This window comes from Megalops cyprinoides, chromosome 1 (assembly GCF_013368585.1).
Source record: "Megalops cyprinoides isolate fMegCyp1 chromosome 1, fMegCyp1.pri, whole genome shotgun sequence".
NCBI lineage: Eukaryota > Metazoa > Chordata > Actinopteri > Elopiformes > Megalopidae > Megalops > Megalops cyprinoides.
In genome coordinates, this window is record NC_050583.1 from 16,467,445 (window position 1) to 16,483,049 (window position 15,605).

Below are 15,605 nucleotides of genomic sequence, written 5' to 3' on the forward strand. Positions count from 1 at the left end.
AAGATGTCTGATTTATAACTTCCCACTGTTTGCAAATCTTTCCTTCACCTTCACCTGAGCTGCTTAGCAAATGGTACCTTAGAGTCAGCGGTCGACACAGGTCCCCATAAATAGCAGTATGCAGCAATTCTGTTTTCTTAAGCAATATCAGTTGTTGGGGACAATGTTTTGGAAAATAATTTCGGTGCATGCAGTGTAGCTAGTTAAATATGAGATAACACAAGAATTACATCACTTCACTTTCCGGCTCTGTGCTCACAGGTGTATATTTATACGTTTCCTCAATTTACTTCACCGTCTCTTCTGATTCGGGTTATGCATGATATTTTTAACTCAGGTTAATTCAAAACCTGAACTCAAATGTAAATCAACAGTGGAAAGATTCTTCATCAGAAATTAGAAATTAACGCTCTGGTGTTATTATAAGGAATTCTCTACCGTTAAAGCACTGGGTCCTTTCTAGCAACCAATTTATTTCAAAAAAATAATTTCCAAGTGATGTCAAATCTAGATCAGCATTCATTGAACAGATAAATTATCAAAGAGCCCTTCGGGAATGAAAGCCCCCCCCCCCCGAAACCCATGTTGTGTTCCAAGATAATTTGGAATTTTATTAAATAAACAGGCAAACAGCTGGGTTTCAACCACTCTAATGACTGATTCTGAACAGCTTAACGGGTCCATTATACAAAGTGTGAAAGACCACAGATAAACATCCAGCCAACCGCTTTCCGTTTGGGATTTGTAACAAGCTACAGGTCATTGCCGAAAAACGTACCATTCAGCATTTCGTCGTCAGCCTAACATGGACGGGGCGGGTTAACTAACACTGACAGTCCCCTCGCCATAACGGTTCACACATCCGAACGCATGTGGAATTCATCCCTTTTCCTGCCCTTTGAGCCAAAATGGCATTTGACTCAATGAAAAAATGGCTTGCTCGCTTGCTGGATAGGGGGCGGGTTTATGATGAGGCACTTCGTGATTGGACACAGCGCACTCGTAGTTCGCGCTATTTCCGTTTTCACTGAGCGCGCAGGCCCAGCGACCTCGCTGTAATTTTTATTTACTCCCGAAATCCAAGATGGCTGCCCTGGATATCTCACTACCCTAGCAATTGAGGATGCAAGTATTGAGAAAACTACTTTCCCCCGGTAATCTCACCCCCTTCAAACTTAATTAGGAAGGTGTGGAGGAACTCTTTGCATCTTAGCCGACACCAAATAACCCGTACGCCTAGCATCGGTCCTTTTTATTACACCGTTTTAAAGTACTTTCGGGGAATAGCTATCCCTCTGTCGCTGTCTCTCAGGAGCGAGCGAGGTTCAGCGTCTCTGCATCAAATGGCCGAACCGAGAAAAGTACCATTTGTCACACTGACGGCCTTCCCCGCCGGGCCAGCCTCGGAGCCAAGGAAACGCCGGCAGGAGGATGAGGCCGACATCAGTTTGGAGGGGAGCGCAGCGGCTGGAGCCACAGCGACCGGAGCAGGAGGTGGCGGTCTGTTTGGCAAAACTAGCGACGAGGACAACGGCGAAACAAGAGGGATAACCGTGCGCTTGAACCTATCCTTGTCCGAGCCCAGCGACCAGGCGTCGGCCGAATTCAACTACAGCGAGCTGGTCCAGTCCATACTGGTAATGCCCGTCTACTGATTAGGCCGGGGAAAAGCCTGGGGTTGGAGTCAGGCTCGCTGAGGGCAGTGGGGGCTTGTCAAATCCGGAGGGAGTGAAACTTGTCTTTCGAAAACGTTCGTGTAGCCAGGAAGATAGTTTTGCCCACGATCAAATAATGTTTCCGGGCAACAATGGGAACTCTATGAATATCTCACAATTTAGCTGACGTAGTTAGTTAACTGGCTAACTTACTCATTGTGAGAGGTGGTAGTTGGACATCTTTGCTAGCTAGCTAGCTATAGCCATATATAATCTCTCGTTTTCGATTTCGTTTCTTCGCTAATGTTATCTAGATAGAAAGCCAACACTGTCGTGCATTTTGCTGAGTGAATTATCAAATTTAGAAAGCTACCTAGCAAGCTACCCAAGTTCAGAGTATCGCTGTTGTAATGTGTTGTCATTGACAATTCTTGAGTTAGGTTAGGAAGCTAGACTAGTTTGCACATTTATCTTGTTAGCAAGGTAATGTGATGAGATGGCGTCCCGCAGAGGATATCCAGACAGAGCTACTCAATGTTGTAGATAACATTGAAGTGTAAAGCTTATGTGCAGACAGTTATATTCCACGTTTTGGCATTGATTGCAAATTCCTAGCCTAGTCGTAATTAGTAGATTGGATGAATACCTGGCAAATTCTTGCATGAGAGTACTGTAACTTGCAGAACTGAAATTGGTGATGGCACGCTCTTGTTATATGTATTTGTGCAGATAAAGTGATTTTATTACATTTCAAGGACAATGCCAATGTTTTACATTAGACCTCATATATTTTGTTCCACAATATTAAATTATTTGGGCTAATTAGCATAAGGCGTGTATGCGATGGTCCTAATTATATGCTATTCCTTTTTATCTACGTTCTCTTTGTGTTGGTAAATAGCTGTAGTTGTAGAGATGAAACAAATGTGTTCTCTGTCTTTACCTCAGTCTCCCACTCTTTCTCTTCCTATTCTCTCCAAGGTAAAAAAGGCCCCGCAAGGGCTGACACCTGCGTGTGACCCCAATGACCCCTTTGCAGACGAAGAGAGAGAGCGACAGGAAGTGGAGGCCCTGGCCAAGAAGTTCGAGAGCAAATATGTAAGTGTGTGCACACCTTGCTCAGTTTTGGTTCAGTATGGATTTTACACAAAGGCTCTCGGGTTGGGAATGGGTTGTGTACTTCGTTCCACATCTTGGATTATGATTCGCAGGACTTCCTTAGCTACGGTATTATAAGAGCAGATGTGATTGAAATTATAAAATTTGATGCAGGAAGATTTAGAGGAAGAAGTCAGTAACTCTTAAAAAGTACATTACTAGGCACACAAACAGTATGGCTACCATGAAACTAATCAGGAAATACTTTTTACATTTCTACAAACCTTTATTGGTTTATTTTGATCTTTTAGACTCACACTAGGTGTTCTCAAACCAAAAAAATCTTAACGATGGTTAATGGCTACATTCAGTGTTTAATGGTAGATCAGTAAAATGTAGTGGAAATAATAGTGTAATGTTGCATTTCAGCATCTCTCCTTCACATTGTTTCATGATAAACATGCAAATGTTAGTATTAAACTTTTTAGTAGATCTGTCAAAATAATTATATATTACCTCCAAATTCCGATGCACAATGATTATGTTGTGTTCTTTATTTTTAGTAAATGTCATAAGCCTTTGTTTCTGGCATTGTGAGTCCTCTGTGACTGTTAAGCCCTTTGCCATCTCTTCCTTGTTATAGGGCAGTTCTGGGAAGAAGAAGAGGAAGGACAGAATGCAGGATCTGATTGATATCGGTTTTGGCTATGATGAAAGCGACCCATTCATAGACAACTCTGAGGCTGTAAGTGTCCCCCACGCTTGTGAGCTTGTTATTGCCATTTAGTCTGCTGATGGCTTTCAAACCCAAAATAAGCTTGATTTTGTTGTGAAATGATTAGGCTGAGCATTACCAGATCCTGTCAGCAAGATGCACTACACACTGGTAAACATATTATGATTGTCTTGGGGCAAATGTGTGTCACTCCTGTTATTTCATCAACAAGAAACACAGCAGAAATGAAGTGTACTTTTCCATCTGATCCCTCTGGGGCTCCTCTGTGTGGGTGATCTATTCTGGTCGGCGCAGAGTATTTAACCACGCTCCCTTATTATTGCAGTATGATGAGCTGGTCCCAGCCTCTCTGACCACCAAGCTGGGGGGATTCTACATCAACACGGGTACTCTGCAGTTCCGGGCTGCCTCTGAATCTGAAGGGGAGGATGGAGGAAAGGATGGGAAACCTCACAGGGTGAGTCATTCGCACCTCTTAAATGTCCTCTTTAACCGAACTCTACTAGGAATTAGCTTTGGATATCTCTGTGAGTTTAAGCTAAGTTACAGTGTGGTGTCTGTTCAGTATCAAAGAAATAACAGTTTTTTTTTTTTTGCTCATCTTTGCCAACAGAAGCTGAAGGATGGGGAGGAACCAGTGATCAAGAAACGGAAGAGAAAGGAGGGAAGTGGAGCGGAGGAGAAGAAGCCCAGGAAAAACAGAGTGCCCAAGCAAGGGTGAGAGGAATCCGGAAATGCAGATGAACTTATCCAGGATTAATTACAATGCAGAATACTTTGCAGTAACAAATCCAATGATGAACAAAATCTACAGTGGAAAACTAGAGGCTGCAGGCAACGACTTTGGGGCAGAATGGCAGGTGGTTTTTTAGCTGTGGTCAAGAGTGAATCTGAATACTGTACCTTAGAAGCATTTTTAATTTGAGATGAATCCTGGTAGAGGTAATGCAGAAATCACGTTTTGTGACCATATTTGGTTTTGCTTGGTGTGGTCTGAGACCTAGAGCCACAGTGAGTACTTGGCAGCCATCTACAGCTTATGTCTGATTAATGCGTCTATTGTGAGGTTAAGTAAATGCTGTAAAAAGTTACTGAAAAAAACACATTTAGTAGCCATATTGGGATTAGTCTTGGACCGAAGGCATTGGAAGCGGTTTTCACACACATTTACAGACTAAGAACAATGTAAAACAACCAAAACAGGGCTCCGGCGACTGAATATCCCACAAGTGTAATCCATGAGTGTGAAGCTGAAAATTGATACATCCCCTTAAATTAATTTGTACAGTTGTTGGTGGAAGTGTTAATCTACATGGACAATCAAATGAGGTTAGGAATAAGTGCATCACAGTCAGATAGCTACAGATATGCCTTACAGTCTGGTTCCTGGTTGGTGAACACATCTATTCTTTGCACATAGTCTAGACTCTAGCATATCTGTTTGTTGTGCCAGTATAGATGTGTTTTACATGCTATGTGGCACACTTTAATTCTTCCACACCAGCAGACAGTTGTGTAGTTGCCTCTAATACAGCTAGCTTGCATTTTGATGTTTGCCACCTTCAGTGCTTCAAAAGTAAAAATTCTAATGGAAGTTTGGATTTGAATTGTTCTAATAACCATGGCAACCTTTGACCAGCTAGGCTTTTGTACTGGAAAGGCTGCAAGCCTCTTGCCTGGGGCTGTTTTTGTCCTTTCTCTCACTTATATAATAGGAATAGTAGAAAAAAAATAATAATAGGAAAAGTAAAAACAAATTAAAATTTCAAAATAGTACCTGCAAGGGAGAATGTGTGATCTGATTGCTGATGTCTTCATCCCAATAGTAAATTAAAGTCAGTGTGAGAGGAACTGTTTGAGGAATAAAGAGCTGTTAGCGCAGTGCCAGAGGTCTTGAAACTATTAGTGTAATGTGGTGTAGATTGAAGAAGGATTATTTTGTATATATCCTGCATACCTTTTTGTTTGGGATATTTGAACGGCGTCTCATTCCTCAGTTCTGAAATGCCTGCCTTTGTTACTTCAGTGGACTTGATGTGGGCGGATAATCAGACTGTTATATCAGAATCCAAGTCAAAGCTGGTACACAAAATAATGGGAGTGAATTTCTTTTTCTGTTAAAAAATATAGTCCCACTTTTGGTAGACAAATGAAATGTTCTAAAATTTTTAATGAAGTCAAAAAAGGAAAATTGAAAATTGTTTTCCAGTTGAAAGCTGCTTCTTTATTTATATTATACTTAATATCTGGAGTTATATTTGGTATGCAAATATGCACATATTTTGATATTTCAAGGACATTGACATGATTTGGACTCAAGCACCTGGCATTTGAAACGGAGCACTTTCACTTTTAAATCAAAATTAGTTTGAAGCTGATTGGAGGTAATTCAAATTCAGCATTTGATTAATATTCAGGATTAGCTACGCTTAACTAACAAAAAGCGGCTCCTTTCTGTCTCTCCTCTCTCCGTGACTCATCCTGTCTTCCTGGCACAGGGTGACTGCTCTGAATATTCATCGGCCGGAGAAGAAGAAGAGGAAGAAACTGATGAAAGACTCCCTCTCTCTGGCGGCCATGATCCGCCGGTTCACCCGGGAGAAGGAGAAGGCGCGCAAGGAGTTCGGCGCCGGCGCCAACCCGCCGCACAACAGCGGCGGCCCGAGCGCCCCCGCCGCCAACAACGCGCTCCACAACTCCCACCTGCACCCGCAGTCCGTCAACAGCGACATCTCCATGGCCGACCTGACGGCCGACCCCGCCGTGATGTCGCTGCTGGGCTCCACCAGCGAGAGCGAGCTGCAGGACCTCCTGGGCGACCTGGACTTCAGCCTCCTGGACTCCTCGCCGCAGTCGTCCAGCCCCGCGCAGCGGGAGAACGGGCTGCCTGGAGCGGGGGGTCTGCCGGGGCAAAAGGTGGGGGCGGGGGCCTTAGGGAGGGGCCCGGGGGTGCTGGGGGCCGGCGGAGGGCTCCTGACCCCGCCTCCGCTTCCCGACGGCCTGCCTGCGCCTCTCACCAAGCGCATCGAGGACCTGCGGGCGGTAAGTCTGTTCTCTTCAATGCCGCTGTTGATGGTTTGAATTATAATAATGACGGCATGTCTGTGGTTCTCACTGATCTGTAACATATTCCCTGACAGGATGTTGAGTGTGGAAAGAGGGAGAGAGAATGAAGGAGGAGTAGAGATAGGGAGGCCTGCTGAGAGAGGGCAGCGAGAGCGAGAGAGGGAGGGCATGTAATGAAAGAAGGTGTAGGCACTCAGAGATGGAGGCAGATAGGGGTAGGTAGAGTCAGAGGTGGAAGGAAGTGGTTGATGCCACTGCAGATGTGTTGCTTGTGAGGTTTCAGACGTTTACGTCTCGCTAATTAGCGGCGGTGTGAAACACTGTTGGTAGACTTACAGTTTTCACCCTCTTCGCTCAGGCGTCCCGTCAGTTTGATCAGGAAGGGAGGAAGAAGTTCTTCACCCTGGATATGAACAACATCCTGCTTGAGTGAGTCTGACTGATGTTTCCTTTCATGCTGTGTGTCAGCAAATCTCCCCCTGAAAAGCCCTCACATTCCAACACACACATTCAGATTATGATGTACTGTTCTGCAACACTGTAAAAATGACACATGCAGACACAGTAGAGCACCATTGTAAGCACGTCAAAATGACATCTCAACATTCAGAAATATTTTGTATAAAGTAGCCTGTATTTTTGCGCACACCTTTTCCTTTGAAGTGATGTACTATTTTTAGCTGAAATTGAACACATAGGCGAGCTATGAGTACCATATCTAACAGGCATTCAGGGGTTTTGACCCGATATAACCACTATCGTGTGCTGTTCCTTTGTTTTGAGCTGAAGATTGTGAAAGGTGTACCAGCTCTGTGTACCACTGTTGTAAACGGCAGGCTGTTGATCAGAGCCTAACTCCTCCCCCTTCTCCCGTGGCAGTATCGAGCTGCAGGTGCAGGAGCAGCCGGCCGTCGTGCGCTCTGCGGTGTACTCGCACCTGGAGGCCTTCGTCCCCTGCAACAAGGAGGCGCTGCTCAAACGGCTCAAGAAGCTCAGCCTCAACATCCAGGTGTGGGAAGGGGGGGGGCGGCTGTGCACCGGGACCACTCTGTCTCTCTCTCCACTGCACCTCGCTGCTGTGTCCACAGTGCACCTCAGTGACCTACTTGGTCTTAGGCGTTTTGTGTAACACCTTTTGTATGTACTATAATGGGTAATAGGTTATGAACTCGGACAGTGTTTAAGAGCGTTCGTCTGTAATGGCTTATGTGTATGGACCTGATTTGTAAATGCACAGTGCCAGTCAAAAGTTTTGACACACCTGACTGCATGCATATTTCTCATTGTCTTAAAGACATTGTGATTGAAAAAGTTATGCTTAAATGCTTGAAATTTGTTTCTTAGGCATCAGCATCAATATTTATATTTGTGATTACATTTGTGACTTTTTAAAAAATTAATTTAAAAAGTATTTTTGCCTACTTTGAAGAATCTAAAATATAAGGTAATTTTGATTTTGTTTAACACTTTCGGTAACTGCATAATTCCGTTTGTGTTATTTCACAGTTTTGTTGTCTTTATTTTTACTGTTTTCCACATTGTACAGTAATAGTAAAGAGAAACTTTTCTATGAGTAGGAGTGTCCAGACTTTTGACCGGTACTCTATTTTTCGTGTTTGTAGCATCATCTCTCTCTCTCTCAGGACGACCGCTTGCGGACTCCTCTGTTGAAGCTGAAGTTGGCCGTGTGCAGCGTGATGCCAGAGCAGATTGCCAGATACAACATGGACTGCATAGCCAAGGCCGCCAAGTACCTAGCGCTCTCTCTGCCTATTTGCCTTTGTATTAGTGCACGTTGACAGTGGTGGTCGGCTCTCCGGCCTGCTGTGTAAAACCCTGCGTGTGCTTCCTCCGAACAGGCAGCAGTCCGAGGAGGGGGAGAAGAACGGCTCCGAGGAGGAGGACGAGGAGAAGCCGGGCAAGAGGGTGATGGGGCCGCGCAAGAAGTTCGTGTGGGACGACAAGCTCCGGTAATGGCCGACCTCCTGAGCCGCTGACGCGTGATGTGTATTTTTATACTAATGCGCTGCCGACCTGACTGTCCCCGTGTTGTGACGGTGCCCGCCTCTCTTTCCCCAGGACTCTGCTGTGTAACCTGGTGCGAGTTAAGCTGGGCTGCTACGAGCTGGAGTCCCAGGGCTCGCTCTCTGCAGAGGACTATCTCAAGGCCTTCATGGAGAACGAGGTCAAACCCCTGTGGCCCAAGGGATGGATGCAGGCCAGGTTTGTGCACGTGTGTGTGCGTGTGCATGTGTTTGAATGTTATCATGTCTCGTTTGTGACTCCTGATTTGTGTGTGTGTGTGTGTGTGTGTGTGTGTCTGTCTGCCTTTGCCCGTTAGTCGTAAGACTGAGTATGTAAGCGGGTGTGATCTCCTTGTGTTGCTGTTTGACTGCTTCTGTCTGAAACTCCCAGCTGTGAAAGAGGTGTGTGTGCTGAACCTGTGTGTGGTTCCTCTCTTTCAGGATGCTGTTCAAAGAAAGCCGTGCAGTGCACAGTCACCTCACTGGCAACTCACTGTGAGTCTTGCCTCGTTTCACCCCTTTTTTCTCATTCTGTTTTACAATTTTTTTCAACCAAAGTTCTTGCCAATAAAAAAGCAAGTACATTGAGTACTTGCTTATAAGTTTAACATATCCCTGTTTCTGGATAACCTTTTATGTTATGGGCCTTGTAGGCACTAATTAATACCTTAATAAAATATTCATATTTATTGATGTCATTAAACACTGATTGTTTTGCATCTCCTGTTACCACTGTGTTGTGGATTCTGTCCTTAAGTAGACGCTACACGGCCCTCCTGAATGACTTATGAATGCTCATTGAACATCAATTACCTATAAAGTGTCAATTTGTTTTACAGTGCCTGTCCAAAAGTCATTTGTATAGGTTCAGAGATGTCTGCTATGGGCATAGCAGTCAACATTTTAATCATGTTTAATTAATTGTGTATGAATTTGGACCTTTATATGAGACATTTTGAACTAGCTATTGTGGGAAGGTCATACATTTTAGGTTAGTTGACAGTCTGTCAAGCACAGTTTGTATGTAATTTTGATTTATTTTATTGAGTGATAGCAGCTAAATAATAACTGTTGAATAATGAGGATATGATCAGGCACTCAGTCATTCTGTTTGTTTAACTTGTATCCAGAGCCAAGAAAAAGATCGTCCCCACCCAGAAAGCTAAGGCCAAGGTCAGTGACTCTGCTCTTACCAATACTCTTGCCTTTCTGTGTGTCAGGTGATTGTGCTCCTTTTCTAAGCATACACAGTACACCATTTGTACAGCAAACTTATCAGGATTCAAGCCATTAGTTTTATATTGAGTGTTCAATATGGGAAATCCTTTGAAACTAAAGAGATGGTGATTTGGCAGATGCTTACTTCATTACATTTCAAACATTAGGGAAAAGCAGCACATTAGTACTGTTTTTTTTTTTTTAATTTCTACACTGTCCTGTACAGTGCTGTAGTTGGAAGCCAAGGAAAGGACTGTTCTGTATTTAACAGGAAACTTGCTCCGTGTTTTTGATTTTCCTTAGTTTCCTTAGTCTGTTTTATTTTAATGCACTGCAGCTGTATTGCATGTTTTAATGGTGCACCGATGTTCTCTGTATTGTCCAGCCTGATTGCTTGAGCCCATTAGTATTCCTTTGCTCTCTTTGATGCAGGAGGGTGCCTGGGTCCAAAGGCCCACCCCCTCAGCAGCTGCCACGCCCTCTCCCGCCCCAGCCGTTCAGCGCCCGCCCTCCTCCCCCTCTGAGACCATCTGCCTGTCCGACTCCCTGGACGAGGAGCTCACGGCCCCCTCCCTGGACTCCATCGCCAACGCTCTTGCCCTCCTCAGCAGCGTGGCCAAAGGGCTGGTCCAGAACGACAGCCCCCCCTCCCCACCGGGCCCCCACACCCCCAAAATGACCACCTCCACGCCCGCGACCACCCCCTCCGTACCCCACTACGTCCCCTCCGCCTCCCACCCCCTGTCGGGAAAAAAGGAGGCCTCCGCAGTATCGGTAGCTAACATGAGCACGCCGTCTACCTCTCCATCCTCCTCCTCCTCTCCGTCCTCCACGGCCCGGAGCGAGGGATTCGGAATGATGAAGGGGGGAGGGGTGATGGCGCAGGCGCAGAGACACTCGCTGACGCCCGCGCACCGGCCGGGGGTTCCTGGGATGAATAAGCTCAGCCTGTCCAACTCCCCCTCCCCCCCGAAGCCAAGACCTCCCCCCACCGCCTCTCCGCTCTTGCCCCCCCAGCAGAAGTCGTTCTGCTCCCCAGGGGTAAAGCCCACCGCGACTGCACCAACCTCCGGACTAGTCAAGGGCGCTAATAAGGCAAGCGGTGGTAATGGCGGCAGCAGTAGTGCTACTGGCGGCAGCAGCGTGGCCATGTCCCCTCAGTCTCGCCTGAACTCACACCCCCCTCAGCTGAACCCCAAAAGCCCGCAGACCCCACGGATGCCCCACTGTCCCTCCCCCGGTCCATCCTCTTCACACCCGCAGTCCAAGCCCCACCAGCATCACCAGTCTAATTTTATCACCCCCATGCAGGCCACCCTCACCAAGTCCTCGCACAGCAACAACCCGCCCATCATCAAGCTCACCCCTCGCCCCTTGGCTCCGACCCCTCCTCCCTCCTCCTCCCCGTCCACCTCTCCCTCTCCCTCCCTCCCGCCTCACTCTCGACCTCAGCAGATTCAGAACGCGCACCAGTACTCTCCCAAAAACCCGAGCTTCCGCCCGCCCTTCTCAGTCCAGGGGGGGTCGGTTAAAGCCGGGCCGAGCAGCTACAGCCCTGCAGGCGGGCAGAAGACCTCCCTCCACAGCAGTAGCGGTGGCGGTGGCGGTGGCGGGAGCAGCAGCAGCGGCACCAGTGCCAGTCCCACTAGCACATCCTCCATTTCCAGTCGCCCAACCTCCAGCCCCTCCCCCTCCTCCATCTCAGCCAGTCACGGGCAGCGGCAGAGGCCAGCAGGCGGAGCCAGTCAGGGGGCTAAGCCGGTTGTCAGCCGAGCACCCGTTTCCGCTATACCCACGCCGCCGGTCACCTCTCAGCTGTCACAGGTGAGCTGATGATACAAAGAGATGACCCTCCGCCTGAGAGCAGTGTCACATACTGTTTGAAAAGGTTATATTCATTACATTACATTATTGGCATTTAGCAGATGTTCTTATCCAGAGCGAATTACATAGGTTAGTTTTTTACAGTGTAAATGTTAGTGTTACTTTTATTATGATGATGTTTTTATTAGGCTTCTAAGGCTGTGCATCTATGAATTTGCTGGGCATGTTAACCGGCCAAGGGGGTGCCCTGCTGAGTTTGTCACTTTTAATACACCCCACCCCCACCTTCCTGTCTCTCCCCCCCCCCCTCCCCACAGGTGTCTTCGGCAGGCGGTAATCTCCTGGGCGCGGCACCCCCGTCCCTCCCCCTGGGGTTCGGGATGCTGGGAGGACTGGTTCCCGTCTCCCTGCCCTTCCAGTTCCCCCCCCTGCTGAACTTCACCCCGCCCGGGGCTCCGGGGGGCAGCGGCATGGGGGCCGCCGCCAGCAACAACTCAGGATACAGCCTGGCGCAGAGTGAGTCTCCGCAGGGCGCCGGGGTCTCCGTCCACAGCCATTACAGTTCCACACAGACAGAAGCACCGCACAAGCACTGAAAGATGCACCTCTGGCCTAATGCTGCACTGTCTTTAAAGATTTAAATTTGACAATGAGTAGAGGTCTGAGTTTATTAAATGATAACGGCTCTGTTGCTCTGGAAGGGTGAGGATGTTTTGATGAAAATGCACACACGTGTTGTGCTCACTGCTCAACAGACCCCCCCACTGATTTTCACTTTCTAAGGTCAGTAGTCACAAAGGCTGCCGATTGATTTTCCGTTTTGGGTCTCTAGCTTGGCTAGATTACGTTAGATAACATACACAGATGTTACGTTACATGTGACCCGGATGCGGTCCTCACTGTTATCCAGTATCCTATTAGTTTTCATGCCATAAGGTCACATAGGCTGCTTAGTTTTTCAGATTTTCCGCCGTCTCTCCCCTGGCCAACTGAACATGGATTTTGGAGAGAATACATACAGATTTCACCTTCCCCGTTTCCCAGAGCTATATCGATTTACAGCTCAAAAAATCAAATTTTTTTTGTTTTCAGTCTCTGACTGGCGCATGGATATTAATTTCTCTAATGCCATCCAGTGGCCAGCAGCAGTGTGTTGCTGGCGACTCTTTACCGCAGTGTGTAAAAGTGATCTCTGATCAGAGGGATTGTAAGCGCTTGAGACCCGAGGAGCGATCGCGTGAGACGTAGCGTCCGGTCAAGCCTCTGTCTCCATTTCTGTCCGCCACCCTCCAGCATCCGTGTGCCGTCTGCGTTGCTTGTTACCATGCTGTCGTCACCGCGGCGTTAACGCCGTGCGGTCCGCCTCTGCCCGTGTTCGATCTTCTGTAACCTTCTTGCACTTTTCGTTTTGTTCATCCGCTCATCCACTCCTTTTCCCCTCTTCCCCACCCCCCCCTCGCTTCCCCCTTTCCTTTCTTTCTTCCTCCTCTATCCCCCTCGCCAAATGCTGGCTTCCATTCTCTCACCCCCCCCCCCCCCCCCCCCCCCCCTTGCTGTGGCCTGAAATGTACTTCTCAAACCCTTTGGCTTTCTCTCTCGCCCCCCCCCCCCACCCCGTGTTCCCTCCTGTCGTGCGTGGGCCGTCCCCCCCCTCCCTGCGTCTCTCCTCAGATCTGTTAAAGAGTCTCCAGTCAGGGTCTCAGGCTGCGCTGCCTCCTCACTTGCAGCTTGCCTTCTCAGGTAAACTCTGCCCCCCCTCCCCCTTGCCGCTCCTCCACTCCTCTGTCTGTCTGTCTGTCTGTGTCTGTCAGTCCGCCTGTCCGTCAGTCCGTCTGCCCTCTCAGGTAAACCTCTTCTTTGCGTCCTTTGTCTTGCTTGCTTGACTGTCCGTAGCTGTTGCATGACTCTGCAGTTAGCGTAGCGGCATGGGTTTTGTCTGTGTGTTGGAAATGCCCGGTTTATATGTGGCTGTTGATGCGCCGCTCTCGTGCTCATTAAAGGTTCTTCCTTCCACGCAGATGCCAACCAAAGCCAGGGTGGGGACATGAAGAGGAAGTCTCACTGACCAATAGGAATTGGAATGAAGAGGGGGGCCCACAGCCCGTCTGCTAGGAAATTACATTTGGTCTGAAAATATCAAGGATAACGATTGCTTTGGTTGATAAACTCATGAAACATAGGGATTTTCTCCACCTGACTGTGTCACGACTGCTCCGGATGAATTAATTATTCTTGCTATAATAATGAATTATATTGTAATTGAGTAGGAAGGATGAATGGTGAACTTTTTTCTGTTTTTCTGTCTTTTTTTTTTTGTCAACATGTTTACAATTGCAGACCTTTATCACTGTGGAAAAGAGAGAGGGGAAAAGCAGGAGAGAATACGCTACGTAATTTAATTTATATTTAAGTAATCTTACTTATGTATTCTTGATCGTTTTTATGAAGCTGTTTGACCTGAATCCTGATTTTTAGGATACTCCCTCTCTCTCTGTCTCTTAGATGGTACGGTCCTCTCCGGTGTGGGCGATGTGTTGTGGGAGTTGTACTGTTTTGAGGTCACTTCCTGTTCCCACTACAGACTGTTAACACAGTAGCTATTATTACTGAAAAAAAAAAAAGATTTGTAATTAATTTACACACAGGGATAACACTTTCCGTTTATGGTTTGAAAGTGTGCGAGTAAATGAGTTTGAGTGTGTATATACTGTATTTTCTCTCCAGGTCAGTCTGTACATAGCGTGTGAGCATATCCCATGCCCCCCCCCCCCCCTCTGTCTGGCTCAGTGTGTTCCTCTGGTGCTGTATCTCACACTGGACTTTTTGGAAAAACTTGAAGTTGAGAGCAGATCTCCATTTATGGAGAGAGAGACAGAGGAAAGGGTGGCGAAAGAGGGAAAAAGATTGTAGCCTACTTGAACTTTATTTTGAATTTTGTTGCTGTTCAATAAAACTCAAACAGACACAAACTCAATATAACAAAAAAGCCTTAGTTTGTAAGTTTAAAGAACTATGCAGGATGGTAAAATGCTTAAAGCAGAACTACAGGTTGTTGCTTGGGATTTTTATTGCCCTTAACCCACTGTCTGGATGTTTGTGGGAGTCAGGTTGCCTGTGTGTCTCGCTATTCCTACATTTATAATAATGATAATAAAAAAAATCAAACAGCACAGCTTATTTCCCTTTTCATCTGTATGCTCTCATCTCAGCCGCTTGTCCCTGACCCTGTTCCCCTCTCCCATCCCATTCTTTTCAGATAGCCTTGTATTCCCCCCCCCTTACATTTGTCCCACTGACCGACTGAATTGCGGAACCAAAGATACGTCAGTAGGTTAGAATGGCTGTGTCGGTCAGTCTGCATTTTTTTATATGTACTTAAAAAAAAATGTATCCGTGTGTTTGTGTATGTCTGTGTGCGCTCTGGATGTCTTTAACAGAAATTTGGGGGAACGTTTTGGGTTCACGTTTGGGGGAAAAATTGTCTTGGTTACCTTTGTCTTTCGTAGATTATTTTTGTGTGATAAATAAAAGCTGTTGGTTTTCAGTTTGAGTTCTTTTGTGCACACCTTTGAACAAGTTCTCCCATTTGGCACTAAAGGCTGGAGACAGACCGCTATTGTTCAGAAGAGAATGAGAAGCTGGTTTTCCCCTAGTTGTACAGGTCCTGTTTAATTCAATGCATTTGCGAAATGCATCACTGCACCGGAGAAAAGCTGATCAGGATGTGTAAATCAGAATGGTGTTGACAGTGCAGGGGGGTGAGTGAGTGAGTCATTCTACTTCCCTTTGCCAGCTTGACAGGATGTGAAACACACCGTTATGGTTTGGACTTGAACCAATATAAAGTTCAATTCACTAATTATGAAGTTGAAGTTGAAGTGTATATCTATTGAATTTCATAAATTTAACTGCTTTAAAAAAGGGGTGAATACACACAAAGTTTCTAAAAAATGAAATCCACAAGTAATTTCTATAATGAATGTT

At 46.5% G+C, this 15,605-nt stretch overlaps 1 protein-coding gene across 4 annotated transcripts; it reads left to right on the plus strand.

The window, feature by feature from the left end:
- Window positions 1-1,048: 1,048 nt before the first annotated feature.
- On the plus strand, window positions 1,049-15,321 carry ubn2a (ubinuclein 2a). Of its 4 annotated transcripts, none has more exons than XM_036539272.1 (16): window positions 1,049-1,637; window positions 2,637-2,753; window positions 3,397-3,498; window positions 3,815-3,946; window positions 4,103-4,206; window positions 5,988-6,531; window positions 6,914-6,984; window positions 7,435-7,564; window positions 8,178-8,305; window positions 8,415-8,525; window positions 8,635-8,778; window positions 9,021-9,074; window positions 9,710-9,752; window positions 10,230-11,621; window positions 11,939-12,137; window positions 13,640-15,321. In XM_036539272.1, exons 1-16 carry the CDS (start codon window positions 1,344-1,346, stop codon window positions 13,684-13,686), a joined length of 3,612 nt encoding a protein of 1,203 aa, XP_036395165.1. In that variant the 5' UTR covers window positions 1,049-1,343; the 3' UTR covers window positions 13,687-15,321. The 4 variants fall into 4 exon arrangements, with proteins under 4 accessions (XP_036395165.1, XP_036395148.1, XP_036395171.1 ...); XM_036539278.1 differs by having other exon boundaries at window positions 1,344-1,637; window positions 8,199-8,305; window positions 13,640-13,686; XM_036539255.1 differs by lacking the exon at window positions 13,640-15,321 and having other exon boundaries at window positions 11,939-12,694.
- The last annotated feature ends 284 nt before the right edge of the window (window positions 15,322-15,605 follow it).

Coding starts and splice junctions, on each gene's coding strand:
- ubn2a (XM_036539255.1), top strand. CDS start 1,344: ATGGCCGAACCGAGAAAAGTACCATTTGTCACACTGACGGCCTTCCCC. Junction 6,985..7,434: donor ATGAACAACATCCTGCTTGA/GTGAGTCTGACT, acceptor CTCCCGTGGCAG/TATCGAGCTGCAGGTGCAGG. Junction 9,075..9,709: donor CACCTCACTGGCAACTCACT/GTGAGTCTTGCC, acceptor ACTTGTATCCAG/AGCCAAGAAAAAGATCGTCC.